General features: G+C 39.2%; 1 protein-coding gene across 1 annotated transcript in view; it reads right to left on the reverse strand.

Moving 5' to 3' along the window:
* Positions 1–21093, reverse strand: part of dnah5 (dynein, axonemal, heavy chain 5) — a 191066-nt gene that overhangs the window by 142171 nt on the left and 27802 nt on the right. Inside the window, exons 25-41 of the mRNA XM_037677265.1 lie at positions 20028–20152; positions 19688–19923; positions 17492–17710; positions 17318–17380; positions 16858–17096; positions 15648–15795; positions 15447–15539; positions 10087–10286; positions 9765–9918; positions 7646–7809; positions 7357–7513; positions 5829–6041; positions 5522–5746; positions 4292–4464; positions 2690–2760; positions 2236–2343; positions 1895–2082 (exon numbers count right to left, since the gene is read on the reverse strand). Coding sequence (XP_037533193.1) covers positions 1895–2082; positions 2236–2343; positions 2690–2760; positions 4292–4464; positions 5522–5746; positions 5829–6041; positions 7357–7513; positions 7646–7809; positions 9765–9918; positions 10087–10286; positions 15447–15539; positions 15648–15795; positions 16858–17096; positions 17318–17380; positions 17492–17710; positions 19688–19923; positions 20028–20152 — 2776 coding nt within the window. The remainder of the gene's footprint in view (positions 1–1894; positions 2083–2235; positions 2344–2689; positions 2761–4291; positions 4465–5521; positions 5747–5828; positions 6042–7356; positions 7514–7645; positions 7810–9764; positions 9919–10086; positions 10287–15446; positions 15540–15647; positions 15796–16857; positions 17097–17317; positions 17381–17491; positions 17711–19687; positions 19924–20027; positions 20153–21093) is intronic.

Raw genomic sequence — 21093 nt, forward strand, 5'->3', positions numbered from 1 at the left:
CAGTCAAGGAAACACACAACAAAACTGATTCTTCCTCCAACAGCTTAGTCCAAAGTGGAACAAACCAGTTCTGCTTGTGATTAAATTGGACTTTTTGGTATGCCCCTCCTCCATTGCCAGCCCTCTTCCTTGTTGACAGTCTTGTCAAAGGGCGAAGCCTATACGAAACAGAACATGTACATGCAGTCGTCCAGAAGATGGATGGAGTGCATGAAGGTTCTACCGTAAATAAGCGCAGCCTTTCTTATCCTTTTTCAGAAAAATAATCTTAGATTGGAAAAGGAGGAGAAGCATGAGGGTAGATAATGGTATTAAAAAATAAGATATTTCACATCTTGTCTATTAGGACATGATTTGAGACATAAAAAAAACTCTACCAGCAGCACAATTAAAACATGATTACATATGCATTTGACGTCGAGGTGTTGAGATTTGTCCATGAGCGTTTTTTCAGATCGACCACAGTTTCTGATGATGTTGGTTCAGCCAGCAGTTCTGATAAGCTTGCACAGAAATTCTCAGGGGGTGCAATAGATGAAGCTTTTATCCCTGGTTACCCATGACCCAGGAGAAATTTGATAGTTGGCCCGGCTCCGAGGCCATCGGGGAATCAGATTCAGATAAGCTTTGATTGTTGTTTTTCTTCAGGCAGACAGATTGTTTTTTCTTCTTCAGCCTTGAGTCCATCTGGACGTTCTGGTTCCAAAATGGCCTAATTGTGGGATTCTATTCCACTGATCCATGTTATGAATCTCCCTCAATGTCTAACCCACCACGCTGACAAGTCCCAGAAGCCGCAGGTGGCCTGTGATTCTCATAAATCACCTCCACCTTACGGTTTAGCTCGTAAATCAGCTGATTTTGAGTACTCACAGCACAAACCAAACCTTCACACTGACTCGGAAGCTTTGTCATGGTCGAAACTTCTGCCGATGTCTTCTTCAAAAGTCAATAAAACAGAGCCCCGCCGATGCCAAAAAGCAGAGTCCCTGCTATCATAATTCCAAATATGTAAACATCTTCAACATCCTCCTGAGACAGGACTGAGAGGCACATCAGCTGCCACACTCCCCACGGGTCAATGACGTACCCCACAGCGTGTGTCTCAACTGGACACCCAGGCTCTCCAGGACTTTGTCATTTTGTTGAAAAAAAATCTTGTCGATAGAGTTAAACGCTCAGGATACCAGATCCATAATCTTAATTTACATTCGGGAGATGTGTACCAGGCGCTTCAGACACAAAGAGTGAAGCAGGAGGAAGGAAAAACGGGGGAGGAAAGACAAAAGCAGCCACCTCGAGCGAGAGCCAGGGAGGAAAAAATAATAATAATAAAAATTGCTGTACATTTAGCAGCTCATCTGTGGGATTGCTTCAAGCTGTCTGGTCTGTAAGCTTAATTTTTCTATCAAGCTTACAGAACAAGATAATCAAGTAATAAGGATTTTTTTTAAATTACTTTGTGTACATGTTTGAGAACTACATTCGCCTCACATTTCTTCGAACCAGCCAAATAAAAACAAAACAAACAAACAAAAATCATAACAAGTAATGACACTTTCCATCTAAAATCAGTCTGGGCAACTTCCTTTAAAAGAAATGTATAAAAAAACTGCAAAAAAAGAAGCAATTTGTAGTACTTTATATTTGGCTGTAAGGTTTTTGTGGGGGGATATTTTTGTTTTTCCATGAAGGAACATGGCTTGCCTCTGACAGGAAGCAGAGCAGCATTAATGTCAAATGTCAAATTGTTAGAATTAGTAAATTTCAAAAACAGAAAACCTGAGATGCAGGCGTAATAAAAGCAATGAGATGGTCTAAAATGAATCATCCAAGGTGCTAAAATTAGGCCTAGCTGAGCTAAAGCTGGTTTTAAAATGATAGTGTCACTGACCATTGTCAGGAAGATGCCAAACTCAGAATTCATGTCCACATTGTCTCCATCAGTGAAGATAAAGGTTTTGCGCCGTTCCTTCTTGCAGGTGAGAACTATGGCAATCTGCTGCGCAGCCACTGACAGAACGGGGAGGTCGATACGGTTGAACTCATCGAAACACCCCCAAGATCCAGACTGAGCCAGACCTGAAAACCAAACGGGGCCCACTCAGTCAAATGAACACTTACAAGTTAAACCTTTCGTTTCTGTTAAAGTGTTTATATCTGGTTTCTCTATCTGGACCATTTATTGAGCAGCTTTATATACTGTATATATATAAATATTTATTTATTTTTTACCTTTGACTATTCTTCCTAAGCCTCTGAAGTCCATTTGGTCAGAACAGTTGAACACCACAACGTATTTTCCCAGACAGCGACCCATGTCTTTTATGGTTTCAGTCTTTCCTACAAACAGAAAACGTCTTGCTCATAGATAAAAATAAAAAAATGCCCCTAGAACTTTTTTTTTAAACTGTGTATGTGAAGGTTAGCTGTAAACTATCAGTTATATTTTCTATTAACGTTAAATGAAAAAAATGATTCAACAAGAAAGTAATTGTTTCATTCTTTTGTAATAAAGTAATATTTAGCATCACTTAAACAGAGAAAAAGGAACAACTTGTTCATTGTTGTTGGATCTGAATGTTCTGCCTCATTATTTATCCTAAACAAAACACTACCAGTGTGTAGCCCTATAGAGACAATCTGAATAAAATAATTAAACATGTATAAATTATTGTTACAGCCTTACCTGTTCCTGCTGGACCAGCAGGAGCTCCCCCCATACTCATACCCAGAGCCTGGGACAGGGTGATGTAACATCTGAGCAAATTAAAAAATTTAACAAACACATTTTACTTCAGTGGAAAAGTAAGCCTTTAAAGTTATTTTTTCACATCCTCAAAACATCCGACAGTGCTTTTCTGTGACAGATCAAAAAGAAATTACTGAAGCAACGTTCTTCACTGGGAGGGTGGATGAAGGTCAAGCTCATCTACAAACACACTCCTGGTGCTGATGGAGAACAATTATTATTATTTTAAAGACACATTGGGGAGAAGGATGATGGACAAAATTATCCTACCAGGTAAAATTGCTGGTAATATTTTATATCCTACATCTCTGAGGGATTTGAATAGTGTACATCTGTGGTTTTGGAGATGAGTGTTTTTCTGGACTGGAGTTGCAGATCCACCGTGATGAACGAGGGACTACTGTACTTGCATTCTCGGTTCAGTTCCAGTCCAGACAAACACTAATCTCCAAAATTACAAACCAGTGGTGGGCACAGTTCCTCTAATCCACTAACAGCTACTAGTGGAGCTAAATATTTTGTTTAGTGGATTAGCGTTTTTTCCAACTTTGGGAACTGTTAGTGGAATTAGCTTCAGCTAAATTTGATTTTGCCAACTTTAGGTTCACAAAGAAAATTCACAAGCGTGTTCCTGTCTGTTGTGGGCATGTCTTGAAGAGTCCATCAGGCACAGTATTGGCTGACTACGTGTACAGTAGTCCCTTACTTATCACAGGGGTTACGTTACGGACACTGCCGGGATAGGTGAAATTCCGCAAAATAGGGACATTATATTTATTTTTGTATGTATACATATTTTAAGGTTTTGTAAACCCTTCCCACACTTGAAATGTTCTTAACAATGTTCTAAACTCTCTAAACGCTCTGAAAGAGCACAACAAAAGAGAGCAGACAGACTAATGCTACAGTTACTGAACCAGTCAGTGCCTGGGATACAGAGCACAATGCTCTGGTTGGTCACCTTCCATCAAGCCAATCGTGTGTCGTGCACAATCTTAAGTTGAAAACCCGCAAAACAATGAGTCCGCAAAAGTCGAACCGCAAAGTACAGAGGGACTACTGTGCACGTGACAAGATGTGAATGGTCGGTGCAGCTTCAACTGGAAGGAGACAAAGATATGTGACGCAGACTGAGTGACAGTCATCTTAGTGGTTGGCGGTTTAGCGTCAGCATTCCCTAAGTTTATTTTTCCATGTTTAGTGGTAGCAAAGCCAATTTATTTTAGTTAGTGGAATATGGGTTAGCAAAGCAAACTTTTTGATTAACTGTGCCCACCACTGCAACAAATATTCACTGTTCAGATTCCTCAGTGATGGGAGACATTGGCGTGCTGCTTGTTTAAACTTTGGAACATAAATGATGAAGGTTGCCTCATTCTTAGAGTATGTGGATGTACCAGTTGCATTATTTAATGTTACTTTTTATTATTTAGTAGTGAAAATACTCAGTACACTGAATTTAAATGAAGCATTTTACATCTAGATTCACGAGAACGCTTTCTTATTCTGCGTGCTTTCCTCCTTTGAATGGCCTTTTACCTGTCAGTCAGGGGTGTAATGACCAGCCTTTCTGTGCAGCCCAAGAACTCATTCTGGTAAACAAAGCCCACATCTGTGATGTTTATGACCATCTTGTCTGAGTCCTCATTGAAGTAGAAACGGCACTGCTTCAGCCACTCAAAGTCGTTCGGGCTTTTGATGTGCAAACGACACTTGGAGGACAGAGAAAACAGAACACCAATTTGAGAAAACTGAAAAAAAAAAAGCTTGAAAGAAAGGAAAAGTGTTAAGACGTTAGGTGACAGGAAAATGCATTAAAGCTATATAGAAGGAGACAGCAGAGAGTCAACAGGAAATGTATTGGAATAAAGACAGCAGGACAAAAAGCTGTTCAGAAACAGTGAATGAAGAGCAAAATAAATACTAGAAACAATAACAATAATTAAGACAAATATGAGTGGCTCAAAGGTAATCAAAACTAGAGACATGTCATTTATTGTGAAAATGCAGTGAATGCTTATTGCTGAACGATTTCTGCTGAAGAAGCTGAAACCCATTGAAACTATTTCATCATAAAATCGTTCGTGTGAGCTGAATTTGAACAGCTGACATTTACTAGAAGCAGGAAAATAAAAGCAGAAAAACAAAGTAGCAGAAAAACAGCAGAAATGTGTAGATGAACCTGAATAGAGCAGAAAAGAACATAATAAACTGAAATAGAGGCTAAATAAATCTAAAATTAGCAACAAAAAAGTAGCTGAAAAGGCTAAATAAGCTGAAATTAGCAGAAAGCGGTTGAAAGCAGTTGACGTTTCTAGAAAGAAGCACAAAAGGCCAAAATTTGCTAAGAAATTACAGAAAAAATGGTAAAATAAGCAGAAAGACTTCTAAAATAGCTGAAAAAGCTAAAATGAACAGAAAGCATTTGTAAGCAGTTAAAGGAAGCTGCAATGAGCAGAAAAAAACTGAAACAAGCTGAAATGAGCAGTAAAAGATTTCAAGCAGCATAAAAGTTTGAAGGATAAGAAATCAAAACACTACAACTGAGTCATTTTTCCTTGAAAACCAGCAGCATGTGTCTGTGGTGAAAATTAAAAGGCAGCCCGTTCTGTTTTAACATTATTTTCTTTTAAGTGTCCATAAAAAAATAGTTTATTAATGCAAACACAGTTGGTGCTCTGTTGTTACAACCACTCCGTCTGAGAGTTGAAGTCTGATAAATTAAGCATACCCTGAAAAGGTTGAACTCTTGTGTCTCTGCCAACTCACCAGGTCATCAAATATGTCCCTCTGATGGACATGGATTGTGATGAGAGTCTCGTATTTGGTCCTCTCCACAGCTTCCAGGTCTCTTGTGGTCATGTCAATCAGAGTATTGAGCAGGTCAAGGAACAGCTGGTTGGTTTTAGCCATGATGCGGCGATCGAAGCGGGCATTGGTCAGAGCCTCCTCAGAGTCCGTTGTCCAAATCATCTGGATACCGAGCAAGCCCACCTGAGTTTAGGATGACATCATTGTCATCTGTGGTCATTCTATCAGCTCTCCTGGAGTTGCTTACATAACTGTTGTGACTCACCTGAGCAGGGAAGGAGTTCAGGAAGTCGGTGAGCTGGAAGCCTGAGTCCTGGATGGCCAAAGCCGCCTGTTTGATCACCAGGTGCAGCGACTGCTGGGACTCCTTCAGCAGCGCATTCAGCCATACTTCCACGTTCCCCTCTGCCGTGACCGGACGCTCGAGTGCCACAGTCTCCCCCTCCCGTGATGATACAGCAAGAATTCGGTCATATACCTGAGGAAACGTGGTAACTTTCTTATAACATCTGAGTATTCTTATCATTGTGGGAATGTTTCTAAATTATTTCATTTTTCATATATAATGTTCTTCTGTATGTTTATAAGCATGTACAGTAACTCGTTCCTCAGTTTTTGTTCTGTTTCAACAATTCCTATATCACAGTTTTCATCTCATTCAGGACGTTCCTACTGGGACTTTTTGTTGGTCAGAGCCCTGAGATGACTTCTGTTGTGACTTGGTGCTATGTAAATAAACTGAATTGAATTGACTTTTAGCATTTGTGCAGTTTAATTTATTTTTTATTTTTAGCCTTGTCAGCCATGTTTTCCTTATTAAAAATAAATGGAGCTCTCTTTATCTAGCCCTTGTTGCTGTTTACAACCTTGTGCAGCTCATTTCAGCTTCTTTCTGATATTTTGTGTGCATGTGTGTGTGTTTCAGGTTTTTAAGCACAATTTAGCTTTTTCAACTAATGTCAGCTTCTTTCAGTGAATTTAAGCTGTTTTCTTGCTTTCTCAGTTACATTTTAGCAATGTTTCTACTAATTTCATCTATTTGGCTATTTTTCAACAAATTTAGTCTTTTCTGTGATCTTTTCAACTTCTTTTTACCTATTTGCTTTTTTTGCACACTTGCAGCTCTTTGTGCCTTTTTTAGCTACTTTCTGATGATTTTTAGTGGTTTTGTTCTGTTTAACTTCTTTTTTTTAATTAATTTAAGCTATTTTGTGTCCCTGTTGGCTTTTTTCCTGCTAATTCAGCTGTTTTATACTTTTCAACTTTTTGCTCATTTCGTTGTTTCTGCTATTTAAACCTTATTTCTACTCATTTCAGCTCTTTTATATCTTCTTTTAGCTACTTTTTTGACACTTTCAGCTTTTTTGTGCTAATTTAAGCGTCTTCTTTCAAGTTTTTAAATATTGGTGTGTTTCCTCAAGCTTCTTCAGCAGCTTTAAGCAAAATCCATCAGCAACAAGCATTCACACTGCATTTCCACAGGTTATGCCATTTCTCTACTTTGTGAGTACTACTTTCATCTACTCTTTACTTTGTGCAAGTTATTTTGCTGTGGCACCCTGAAGAAGGGAGCAGCCGAAAGAAAAAAAATCTAATTTCATTTCCATTTGAATTGAATATAATATAGACATATAATTTTAACTAACAGGAGTAAATCCATAAACAATTTATTTTATACTTATGGCTTTTTAAGCCCACAAAAACAAAATATATATGTTTTCTATAGTAGTACTCTGCCAGACGCTGTGCAACACAAAACACTGAACAATAATAACGTTACCAAAGATAAGCACCTTGTCATGGAATCGCACAGACTTGATGTTGTCAAAAACATTAAGCAGGTAGGCCTGGATGGTGTGAGAGTCCGAGGCCTGGCCCAGGATCTCCAGCAGGGCGGGGTCCGATACGAAGAAAAAACGAGGAAACAGCAGTCGCTTCTTCTCCAAATAACTGAAAATACAAACTCGTTAGCAGTTAAACATTAAATTATTTTTGACGTTTTCAGCTGGTCTTCATTCATTTTTAATTATTGAGGAGTCAAACCATTGTGTTACTCTGCGTTTGGACAGGATTTGCGCTTACCCTGTGAGTGACTTCTGGCAAATCTCTAACTGCTCCAGCAGGTGAGGAAGCAGCTGCCCCATGGTTTCATCTCCCACACAGGACTGAATGACATTCGGCATCTCATGGGCTCGCATCATGATTTTCACCCACGACTTATCAATGTTGGAGAAGCGCTTTGCTTCCTAAAGATGGAAACATTCTTCATATTCATTTTCATCTGTACTTGGTAAAAACAGATTTAAATGTCAGGTATTTGGTTTATGAGAACAAAATAAAAAGAACAAAATAAACTGTCAGTAAATACTGAATACTAATCCAAAATGTTAAGGGCACATGGCTGAAATCCATAAAAAAAGGAAATTTAAAAGAAATGTTAGCATGTTTGCCTCAAACAAAGAAAATATTACATGAATTCAGAGGGAATTTTTGTTCTAAATGCTCTCTAACTTGGGCGGCTGTGGCTGAGTGGTTAGAGCAGTCGTCCTCCAATGCGAGAGTTGGGGGTTCGAATCCACCAGCAGTCACATGTCGAAGTGTCCCTGGGAAAGACACTGAACCCCTCATAGCCTCGATGTGTGTCCCATTAGTGTATGAATGTGATCTAAAGCACTGATTAGACTCTTTAGAATGATTTGTTCAATTAGCTTTGTAGAGATCTAGTATAGTGTTGTATGAATGGGTAAATGAGGCACAGATTGTAGTGTAAAGCACTTTGAGTATCTTGAAATAATATAGAAAGGCGCTATACAGTATAAGTACAGTCCATTTACCATTTATTTTTTGTTATTCTTCAGATTTCTGAACCTTGTGTATTAACTGTAACTGTGATGTGAGGGGGCAGAGGAAGTCCAGTTCAGTGGCCTCAGGATTCCATCTCTGCTATTTGCAGATGATGTAGTCTTGTTGGCGTCATCATGCCGTGATCTTCAGTTGTCAATGGAGTGGTTCACAGCTGAGTGTGAAGCAGCTGGGATGAGGATCAGCACCTCCAAATCTGAAGCGATGGTCCTCAGTCGGAAAAGGGTGGACTGTCTTCTCCAGGCTGGCGGTGAGTTTCTGCCTCAAGTGGAGGAGTTCAAGTATCTCAGGGTTTTGTTCACAATGTGGGAGGAATGGAGCATCAAATCGACAGAATGATCAGTGCAGCTTCTACAATATTGTGGACTCTGTGCCGGTCCATTGTGGTGAAGCGGGAGCTGAGATGCAAGGAGAAGCTCTCTGTTTACTGGTCGGTCTATGTTCCTGCCCTCATCTATGGTCATGAACTGTGGGTAGTGACTGAAAGAATGAGATAATGGATACAGGAGGTCAGAGAAGCTGGACTCTCCCTTAGAGATAGGGTGAGAAGTTCAGTTATCAGGAGAGACTCAGAGTAGAGCCGCTGCTCCTCCACATCTAGAGGAGTCAGCTGGGGTGGTTCAGACATCTGGTAAGGATGGACTCCTGGATACCTCCCTAGGGAGGTGTTCCAGGCATGTCCGACTAGGAGGAGACCCAGAGGAAGACCCAAGACACACAAGAGAGCCTATGTCTCTATAACAGTGGTCCCCAACATTTTTATCACCGCGGACCGGTCACAATTTTACTGCGGCCCTGGGTGGTTGAATCGTCAGAAAAGGCTTCTGCATGTTGGTGTGCCCGCTAAGACTCACAAGCTCTACTCCTCTCCTCTCGACCACTGCCCTAACGCTCTCTGACTCTGGTCGCTATGGTAACGTTTAAACATTCGTTCAAATTAAGATACAGATACGCCACAAAAACAAATATAAATAACATTTTATTTTCAGGAAAATTTTAACTCACGATAACGACTCATTTTGCTAGCTTGTGGGTTCATTGTTGGCGCTCAAGACATAACCGGTCATTTTTCAAAATAAAAGATCGTTCAGACTCAGATAATACATAAACGGAAATATTTAATTATTTCTTGTGCGGCCCGGTACCGTTTGGATTGTGGACCACTGCTCTATAGGATGGTCTGTCTGGGAACGTCTTGGAATCCTCCCAGAAGAGCTGGAAGAGGTGGCTGCGGAAAGAGATGTCTTGACCTCCCTGCTCAAGCTGCTACACCCCCCCACCCCCACCCCACCACCTCTCCCCAAACCAGATGATGGATATAACAACTGTAACTTTTTACCTTAGGCAGCTGTTTGGCAATGTCTCCCCCCACAAAGACAGCTTCCAGATAGATCCACAGGTTCTGAACGGTCATCCAGTGTTCAATAATATCAGTGGTGTTGGAGAGGTTCTGAACCCACTTCTGTATCTGGGCTTTAAATGGGGTGTTGTACCTGAAGGGGAAGGGAAATCTGCATGAAAATGTGATCCGTAACTCTGGCTGCTGTTGAGTTCAGAAGGAAATCCAATTTCACTTCTCAAGCCTTCAGGGCCAGAACCTTTTAATTTTATTCCTCTCATCATATCCCAAACAGCAATTATGAAAATCCACACAGACTTACCTGTTGCTCATCAGAGAGCCCAGAATCATTAGGCTGTCCTCCATGCTGGCAATGATCTCTGACGTGCTGTCTCCTCTCAGCAGCAGCTCTCCTCGGGTTTTGAAGTTTGTGAACGTAAAGGTCTTGTTGTCCCACTCAGCAATCACTTGTTTTAGTTTCTGCTCGATGTCTCGTTCTTTTACAGCACTAATGCAGATGTCCTTTAAAACAATACAGACCCAAAGTCATTAGGACAACAGCACAAAGAAAATATTGCCAAGAAAATGTAAAACACAAAAAACAAACATCATTTCATCTCATAAGTGTTTTTTCATAAAGAAAAAGTTCAGATATTTAAAAAAAAAAAAAAGTTTAGTGGTTTTACACAGCTCTTTCAACAACCTCACTTTAAGGAAACATTTTAATTTGCACCATAAGCCCTAAGTATGAAAGAGTGCAAATACAGTACGGCACCTAAAATAGTTTGCTGATTCAACAGTTTTCTTTCAGCGAGAATAACAGCGCCTCTTAGATAACTTACTGTACATGCATTTTATGCTGTCATTGATTAGTGTGACCACACCTGACCAAAAAAAAACTTTTTAGTTTAGTTTTTTAGTTTAGCTCTAGAATTGCACCGCTCATGGTGGCTGCATGTTGGAATAGCTCTGTTACTTTCATTCTGAGTTATTGCTTTTGAAAACTTTAACTCCTCTATTTTCACGATGTAAATTGCTTTTTTTTAGATGATTATTTCTTCTGGTGTCAGATGTTGTGCAGCTGGAAGGATTTTTACTGAAAACTTTTTACTTTTGTGCAATTGTTATGATGCGTAACCATGACAACAAGGTGTTTTTAATGACCAGGAGCAACTGATCAACATCTCAAAAGCTTAAATACCTCAACTACAGCCCCAAATTCCAAATGAGTTGAAAAGGAGGCGCCATGGACCATTTCCCATCAACCTGGTGGCGGCGCTTGAGAACCTGACCACCAAAATCCTGGAGCTGGTGGAAAACATCTCGTGACAATGGGAGGACCGGGATCATCCCCTGGCACTTTCAGCTGTCTGTCCGTGGTGACGAGGAGTTTGGTACACTGCTGGGAGGAGTGACCATTGCTCAAGGAGGAATTCTGCCCGGCATTCAGGCAGTCCTGTTGCCCAGGAGGATCGCGAGACCCGCCGGATCTGACAGCAAGCTGGATCTGGGTGGACGGATCGATATCTGTGGCCAGATTTTTTGGATTCGCTGCAGGAGATCCTTCCTGCCCACATCTATCAGCATCTATAACTCTTGAATGGAACCAGGATGATGAGTTATGACAACACTTAATTTCTCTTTGGGATTAATAAAGTTTTTTTTAATTGAATTTGAATTGAATTTAGTTAGTTTAGTTTTGGTTAGTTTTATTTAAAGGGATTTTTTTTAGTTTACACAGGATTGAGATTGATGATTTTTGAGGCGTGTTTTATGTTGTTGTCTCTCGTCACAGAGCAAAACAGGGAGAATTAGAAATACCCTCCATCCTTCTGCCTTGTGAACACTATAATTTGAAACACAAGTGATATACAGACTTTCATTTTGGTGTGTAGCATAAAAAAGATCCCTATAGAAATTTGGTTTGACACATCGCATGAGTTCCTCAGGGTTCATTGCTTGAACCAATACTCTTTACCTTATATATGCTTCCATTGGGTAATGCTATTAAACGATATGGGATCAATTTTCACTGTTATGCTGATGATACACAGTTATATTTGTCCACGAAACCCAATGAATCTAATTAGCTACTTAGACTACAAGCATGTCTTAAAGACATAAAAACCTGGATGATCCTAAATGTTCTGCTTTTGAATACAGACAAGACTGAGGTTTTAGTTTTTGGACCTGAGTATTTTAGGAATAAATTTTTCAGTCTTTCGTCCTCCTTGGATGGCATTAATCTAGATTATTTTTGCTCAGGACATGTCTTTTATCCCCCACAATAAAAATGTTACTAGAACTGCTTTCTTTCACCTGTGTAATATCGTTAAAATTAGAAACATCTTATCTAAAAATGATGCAGAAAAACTTGTTTGTGCATTTGTCTCATCTAGACTGGACTATTGCAATGGTTTGTTATCTGGGTGTACAAAAACTTCTTTAAAAAGTCTTCAGTTGATATAGGGGAGTGGTGGCGCAGAGGTTAGAGAGGTGGGCCAGTGAATCGAAGATCGCCGGTTCACACCGCGGCCCCGACAACATCAAAATTGTGGGTGGGGTAGGTGAAACACCCACACTTGCCCCCACCCTCATTCGCCCCACCCTGGGCCCATGCAAGGCCCTTAACCCCACCATGTGCTCCCTAAAAAGGTCTCCCTTGAAAATGAGTTCTCGTGGCTCAATGAGACTACCTGTATACATAAAGGCTAAATTAAAAAAAAAAAAAATAATAAAAAAATTAAAAAAAAGTCTTCAGTTGATCCAAAATGCTGCTGCCAGAGTCTTAACTGGAGTTAGTAGGAAATATCATTTCTCTCAATGAAAATAATAATAATTCCGCTTTCTGGGCTTTTGAAAGTCAGAATTCCTGCCACATAAGCAAACAAATATGGATATTAAATCAAAGTAAAAATATCTGCCATCAAAGAGTGAAATCTACATGTAAACCTTGAGTTGAAAACCTTAAAATTCTTAGAGTTGAACCATAACAGGCGGCATAGTCGTGCAATTGGTAGAATTGTTGCCTCTCAGCAAGAAGGTCAGCGGTTCAAATCCCGGCCCGAGACCTTTCTGGGTGGAGTTTGAATTTTTTCTCAGTGCATGCGTAAGTTTTCACCGGGTACTCCAGTTTCCTCCCACAGACCACAAACATGCATGTTAGGCTGATTGGTAACTCTAAATTGTCCCAAGGTGTGAGTGAGAGAGCGAATGTTTGTTTGTCTTGTTTGTCTCTGTGTCTCTGTGATGGACTGGCGACCTGTCCAGGGTGTCCCCCGCCTCTCACACAATGATAGCTGGATATGGGCTCCAATCCAGTGACCCCGAAAATAAAGAAGTGAGTAAAGATAATGGACGGACGGACGGATGGACGGATGGATGAACCATAACAAGTACCGTATTTTCCGCTTAAAGTCACACTTTTTGTAAATAATTTACATGCCCTGTGACTTATAGGCTGAAGCAACATATTTATGGATTTTTTCCCATATTTATAAACCAATTTTTGGCTGAGATATGACCGTTTCCATTCATTCTGACTGATTTTTCTAAAGTAGTACCACTTTCAGCCACTTGATGGCAGCAGAGTAGTAGTAGCTGTTTGGCATACTGTTGTATCATTTAATAGTTTAACGTGGCTATAATGACAAATTCAAAAAAGTTCAAGACAAAACAACGGGACTTCATTTATTATACTTTATTGTTTTTTTTTTCTTGAATTGTTTTGAATTTACCATGTCCTGGATGACTGAGAATCTTCACCAGCTTTTAATGACACAGTTGGCTTGCCACAGTCTCCCCACCTTGGTTCTGTTCGCTGCTTGGATTGACTGTCAAACCAGCTGCACCGCCCCGGCGAAATGCAGCTAATTTGACCATCAAAGTGCATTTATTAAGCAAACATTAGACTGAGACACACCTTTGCTATTGTAGTGTGTTATATCTAAATAATTAGTAGTCAAGGGCAGCTAACCTAGCCCTTAGCACACTACACTATACTTTTGAGCAAACAAATAATTGCTTAGGTGCTTCTCTTGTGAAATTTCGAAGAAACGAGCTGCATTCGTTCTCCTTTTGTCCTCGCTCTGCGCGCGCCCGGGAGCACAGAGGTAGCAAAACTATTTTTGAAAGTCACCTGATTTGACCATTAAAGTGCATTTATTAAGCAAACGTTAGACAGAGACACACATTTACTATAATTTCAAACAAACAAAAATTGTTTTAAGGCGTTTATCTTGTTAAATATGCACAGCAACTCGTCGCAAGCACACGTATACTTCCGTGTATAGGTTTGAAATACAGCTGATTTGACCATCAAAGTGCATTTATTAAGCAAAGGTTAGGCTGAGACACACCTTTACTATAATTTTGAGCAAACAAATAATTGTTTTTAAGTGTTAACCTTGTTAAATTCTTGTTAAAGTCTCCTGTGCACGCTCTTGCGGCCGCCATTTGGCAGTCCATCGATTTTTGGCACACCAGCAGCCCACATTTCCGGGTTGTCATAACAAACGCGACGCGTCACCGGTGACGCATAATAGATGCGACGTATACGGCGAAGCAACATATTTATGGGTTTTTCCACTTTATTAGACAAATATGGACTGATGCGACTTATAGGGCAGAGCGACGTGTACGGCGGAAAATACGGTAGGTACAATATATTTATGGAGGACTGCCTACAATAACTTTTCTCATCTTTGTTTGTGTAATAGTTTGATTTGAGCTGAAGAATGAAAAATACTGTATCGACTAAATGAGATGCGACCAAAGTTTCGCAAGTTGCACTTGTACAGTATAACTTTATAACCTTAAATGTAGGGTTAAAAATGTTAAAATGTAAGTATGTAATGCATTCCTTCAAAACTCAAGTCGCTGATAAACTAAACTGTTAAAACTCCAGGTACCGTCCTGTCCAAGTTTCACATCCTCGTGGACTGAGAGAGTGTTGATGCAGGAAAAAACTTCATGTTCCAAAAACAACTTTCAAACTTCCAGGTGACTTCATGCACAACACAAGTCCCATCCGAAGTCTTTTCATAGTCAAACAAGACAAAGACTATGTGGCCACAAAAGTAAGTTTGGAAGAGTCAACACAAGGCCTTAAAACCTAAGAACACCAACTGTAAAGCATGGTGGGGGTAGCATCATGCTGTGCTGCTGGTGCATTGCACCAGGTGGTTGAAATTTTTCAACCTCTCCTCAGATCAACTGTGTGGTTAAAACTTGGACACAATTATGTATCACAACAGTGCAATAATCAACCTTAATAAAAGTGTATGTACTATACCTAAAAGTTGTGTTTCTGTCAGGAAACCAACCACTTTAAAAGGACTTCACCAGTTCTGTCAAGAACAGTGGTCAAATATTCAGTCATATTTAAAATACAAGCTTGTTCATTGCCACAAAAAGGATAGTCAAGATGCAGCTTGCTAATCAAATCTTAGGAAGGCAACAGTATACATTTGACTCTGCATGCATAATCTTGACTCTGTGTGGATTAGAGAAAGTCCTCAATAAATACTGTGTGCACAGAGGTGATGTTTTTAAAAGTCTCTGAAGCGCATGTTAAAACTTTCAGCGCTCAAACATGGTTCAAATACATGGTTCAAAGCTTAGAATTAACACCAACTCTACCATTTTTATGCAAAAGTAATGCACTTTATTCTTTATTCATACCTCAATCTCTTCTTTGAACTTGAGCAGAGGAGCTTCCATAATGTTCCTCAGCTTGAATGTATCAGTTTCCACCTCATAGGTGTGGTTTGTAACCTGGACACAAAAATCTGATAAATCAGTTTGCCTGAACAAATGTTGATGCAGTGATGACTTTATTTAACATGGAGCCAGGTGTCAACAGGTGCTCTGTGTTTTACCGACCTCGGTTATTCTCTTCCAGTGGCGCATCATCATAGCTTTATTAGTCATGAGCTCCAGCAGGGGACAGCACTCGCTGAATTCATCGATGGTCTTCTTCAGGTCCAGGAAGGCTTGCCACTCCTTCAGAGCTCGAGGCAACTTGCGACATCTTTTAGTTTAAAGAATGCTTTAGTTGATACATTTAAAGCTAAGAGTTTATTTCTAACTCGACACATTTTTATGCTCACTAGAAGATGTGAACTACCCTTTAGTAACCAGAGAAATTTTAAATATTTTATATGTAGTTAATTCATTCAACAGTTTGGTCTTAGAAAAAGCTAGAAAAAGCTAAAACCACTTTTTGAGTAACCAACAACAAAAACAATACACACAAGAATTCTGAGAAAGGAAAAAATCAACAAAATTTCAAATGTGCTTTCTGTTAGGTGCACAAACATAATCAACTGTGGCAGAGCTGCATGAAAGAAAGAGAAGTCTGAAGTAAAAAAAAAAACTATTTGGATCATGATTGTGTGTATCTGTTGTAATATTGGTTGCAGGAAGATAAAACTGAATATACAATTTGAGTAAATGACCAGTTTTAAAAAATTTTATGATTTAAATTTATTTGACCATGTTAAATAAATGATACCTTCCACATATGTATGCCTCCTTAAGAAAAAAGTTAAATCCTGTAAATTAAACTAGTTCACACAAGCGTATGCATCAACACAGGTGTACAACTGTACAAAGAAAGCAATAGTTGAGCTCTTAAAATGCGTTTGGTGGAAATGTTAAAACCACTGTGGATACAGTGGCGCTTTGAACAAACTATTTCATCCTGGATAGACTGAACCAGTCTGAGCAGGAAAAAGAATGAAGCACCTAAAAGTCCACTCCACAGAAAAAGGGCAATATTGAAAAACAATATTTAAAATTATTACTGCGGGAAGAATTTTAATAAAAGCACAACAGAGGTTGCTAAAACCATCTTTTCAATTTGTCCTTTTCTGAAGTTACATACATATTTTTCTTCAGATAATTCTACAACTTTACAACATGGCAGCTTGAATACCAAGTGTTCTCTATTTAAACAAAAAAACAACAACTTTTGTTTTGTTTTGTAACCAACAAATTGAACATCAGATCAGCAGAAAAGGGACTAAAACATTCAATACTGGGCTTTTTCCAATACAATTTTAAGACAAAATGAAAGAAATACATTTCTAACCTGGTCTGAAAGTCTAGCAGCTCATTGTTGACTCTTTCGATGTTGATGTCGGCCCAGAGGATGTCGTAATAACCATTGACTGTTTCGATGACGTTGTTGTAAAGGCCATACAGCTTCTGCAGCAAGGCAAGCTGTTTTTTGATGTCCAGCAGCTGAGGATGCTGGGTAACAGGAAGTCTAAACAGCTCCTCTCCTCCTGTGTAGGTGATATACTTCCTGAACAGGTTGTCAAATCGATTCTGAAAGCGACAACAGCAACAAAACCCATTCACTCACTTTATGACACCAAATGTTACATAAATTATCTTACAAGATTTTTTTTTTTTTTTTAGAGTTTTGCTAAATCTAAATTCTCCAAGAACTGTTTTGACAGCAGCAGATCTGTCAGTTTTAGTAAACCAAACAGACATAAACCCTTTACTGGCTCAGTTACATCAAGCTGAAATTGTGCACTGTTGACCTGGAACATGATCAGTCTGTCACTGGCATCCTGAGGAGCTAGCCCCACCACCATGGGCCCATCCTGAAGCAGAGAGAGAAAAAAAATGTGTTCTGTTGTAGAATTATTTAAACAAATGGTTTGAATGGACACACAAAGTTTTGCCATTTCAGTTTTTTTTTTTTTTTTTTTTACCTTCTCATAATCCTGGTAAAAGTAGTGGCAGTCCTCTTGAAAAGTCTTCATGTTGTTAACCAGCTCTTCTCTGAAGTGTGGCTGCAGGGCATCTAGCTCATTCTGCACCTCCACGGTCCGGGACAGCAGCTTTTCCCAGGTGTAACGCAGAGTGTCCACCTTATCAACCTCTTCTTTGGCCACCGACAGCTCGTGTTTATGAAGCATGGCATAGGACTCCTGAGAGGAGGAGAAAATGTTCCAACTGACATGTAAAGAACAAATATTGATTCATATATTTATATTAGAACTGAATCAAAAATATCAAATGTGGAAGTTTTACAGTTGAAGATGCAACAACACTGATTGCTTTAAGCAAAAAGAAAATTACTGACGTACAGTAAATAGAGTTAACAAAGAAGAGTACATTATACATTCGTCAACAAACTATTAAACAGCAATCTATAGCAATGGCAAGCCAAGACCTTGTATGACCTTTGACCTTGATTTGACCTGAGGTGATGAAAAGTGTATACAGGTACAACCCTCCATGTATATGTTTATGAAGTTTCATATCTTAGGGTTATCTTGAGAGGATCAGAAGTTATGGGCGGGACAAGAGAAAGTACACAGACGTAAGAAAGTACGTATGGACATAAACTTTACCACACTACATCTCCTTTCAATGGGTGGCACAAAAACAGATAACAAAAACACTGAAGTTTGGTAAGCCAAAAAAAAAAAAAAAGTCTTCTATAAACCCTTAAAGATAATGACACAAACAGGTGGTTCACAATTTTCATCATTTTCACAAGCTTACAAAATCACACTCTTTTAAGGTACTTTACCTTTTGCATTAGTACAACATGTCCTTCCACGTTTATACACATCAATAAATAGTTTAATACATACAGATTTAGACGTACAGATTTTTATGGTAAACTAAACACATTTGAAACTGACTCTCTCACAGAGAGTACTTTGTGAGTTAGGGGGAAAATAAAATAATATTAAATGGAGATACATCTTCGCTGTAAGCTTGGGCCCACAAATTGTCATATTTTAGTGTTAATATTGTTTAATTATAGGAATTAAAGACGCAAAAACACAAGTATCAAAGACACTCAAACAGGCTGCGTGCTCTCATGGTGGCATTCTCTCTCTCTCTCTCTCTCTCTCTCTCTTTCTCTCTCTCGACCAGACGTTAGCTCACATGCGCGAAAATTGGACATGTCTGTCATGTCATGAGTGCAAAATCAGTGATGGCCCTGTGCTTGCATAGTTTGTTTGCTGTGTCTCTGCTCTGAGCGCTTTGAGATAGAGAGGAGAGGAGCGCACAGCTGAGCTGCTACTCGCTCAGCTGGGAACACTGATTGCACCCGGGCCCACCGTACACCAGGTGATGTGTCAATATTTGCCATGCGAGAGAATAGCATGTCGGTTATAAAGGGAGTATCAAAAAAGGGTCAATGTCATTGTCACTTTGAAAAGCATACACCACTCCTTGACCTGCTCCCACCAAGCATACTGTTTGTATGTTTGTAAAAATGTTGAAAACTGTGAATCACTCCTAACAAGAAAAATGTGTACGCACATTTCTGGTTTGGGGCATTTTTTATTTTCACAATTTGTCAAGTTTAAATGGGAAAACTTGAAAAATTATTACGGCTGTTTTTTTTTTTTTGTTGGTGGTTTTTTTTTTGTCTACTGCCCACCTTCTCTGTTTCTGCTATTGTATCTTATTTTGAAAGGATTATTAAAGTGGAAACTACAATCACGAGTGAGCTCAGCTTTACTGGCAGAATGTGTGCATTCTCTTCCACAATGATCCATTGGAGCCAATGAACTAAACTCACAACTAGCAGAGAAGTGGCAGCAGCATGTTGCTGTGACTGAAGCCCTTATTTCGTTAGTGGGTTTTCCAGCTGCAGGACTCGGGTGAAAGGAGGCGGGGATTGCAAGTCATGCTAGGACTTGCAATCATAACAAGTCACACATACTACTTCATGACTTGCAATCATAAAGTAGCAGCTGAGATTAGTGCACAACAAGACAGTTTTCTCTCTTTTATTACACACCGAATGCATTCAAAGATCTACTATAGAGCTTTATTTCTTTTGTTTCCTAAACTCCTTTACACTCTGTGTAATATTTAATTAAATATCAAAAGCTACCAAATGATAAAAAGAATAAATAAATAATTGATGTTTGGTTTACCTCAATTGGCCCGACTAAAAAGTCAAACTCGATCTGATGCTCTCTGATCTCCTTGAGTGCAGCCATAGCGATGCGGATGTCGTCCAGGTCTTTGATCTGTCGGTTCAGTTTTTTTCCTGCTTCATCAATAAAAGCAAAGATCTGCTCCATGTCGGAGTGGTACTTCCTGTTACAGTAGAGACCGTAGCCCACCATCCAGTTCTTAGTTTCGGCTGTCAGAGACATCTTTAAATAAGCTTGAACAAAGACAAATGCACGAGTGAGTACAGAGATTAGATCATATTTATATTGAGATCAGTTTCACTTTGTCAAATTTACAATATTCAGAATTTAACCTTACCTGTGAATAAAGCCAAGGGTCCCACGGTGATGTACTCTGGCTCAGAGTTTAATTCACGCTCCAGATCGTGATAGAAAATAATCTGGTTTTCACACTCTGATAACAAGGGATTCCCCTGGATGAATCTGTAAAATAAATAAATAAATACATTTCAGTTCCATTCAGTTTGTTTATATAGTGCCAAATCACAACAGAAGTTGTCTCAGGGCACTTTACAGAAACAAAAATAATATATATATATACAGTGGTCCCTCGCTAGTTAGCGGTTCAACTTTCTTGCTCTTTCGTGGTTTTTCAACGCAAGATTGTATACAACACATGATTGTCAACTTTGATCTTACTCACGTGATTGGGACGATACGGGAAAAAAGATTAACAAAAAAACTTCAGACAGGTGTTGCCATTTTGTAGGGGGTTTTAATTTTTTTTTTTAAAAGACTATATTGTAACACAAGTCAAAAGAACAAAATAACCTAGAAGCCAAAAGTGCTTCCAGACACTGCTTTCTGCCGAAATGGAGTGATAGTTTAGCAATGCAAAGTCAGAAGTAACGATCTATTTATTAATCTCACAGAACTGACAGGAAAGTCGCAAATAATCCTGAAGTTTCCTGAAGCTCAATCATGCAAATATCAACCTGGACGGGGCGGTGGGCTTCGTCACTGCAGGGTTGGTCTGCAGAACCGGAACAGAACTGCTGGTCTGCAGAGCTGGAGGGTACCCATATAAATTTTTATTAAAAAAAAAAATGTTTAAGAGTTTAGAACATTGCAAGAATGTGGGAAGGGTTTATAAAGCCTTAAAATATATATAAAATAGATATAGCGTTCCTACTTTTCTGTTTTTCACTTATCACAGTGGTTTCTGTAATGTAACGTAAGACCCACAATAAACAAGGGATGACTGTGTGTGTAGAGATGGATGGATGGATGGATGGATGGATGGATGGATGGATGGATGGATGGATGAGTGGGTAGATAGATAGGTAGATAGATAGATAGATAGATAGATAGATAGATAGATAGATAGATAGATAGATAGATAGATAGATAGATAGATAGATAGA

This window comes from Nematolebias whitei, chromosome 5 (assembly GCF_014905685.2).
Source record: "Nematolebias whitei isolate Nwh7 chromosome 5, NemWhi1, whole genome shotgun sequence".
In the NCBI taxonomy this organism is placed as follows: Eukaryota; Metazoa; Chordata; class Actinopteri; order Cyprinodontiformes; family Rivulidae; genus Nematolebias; species Nematolebias whitei.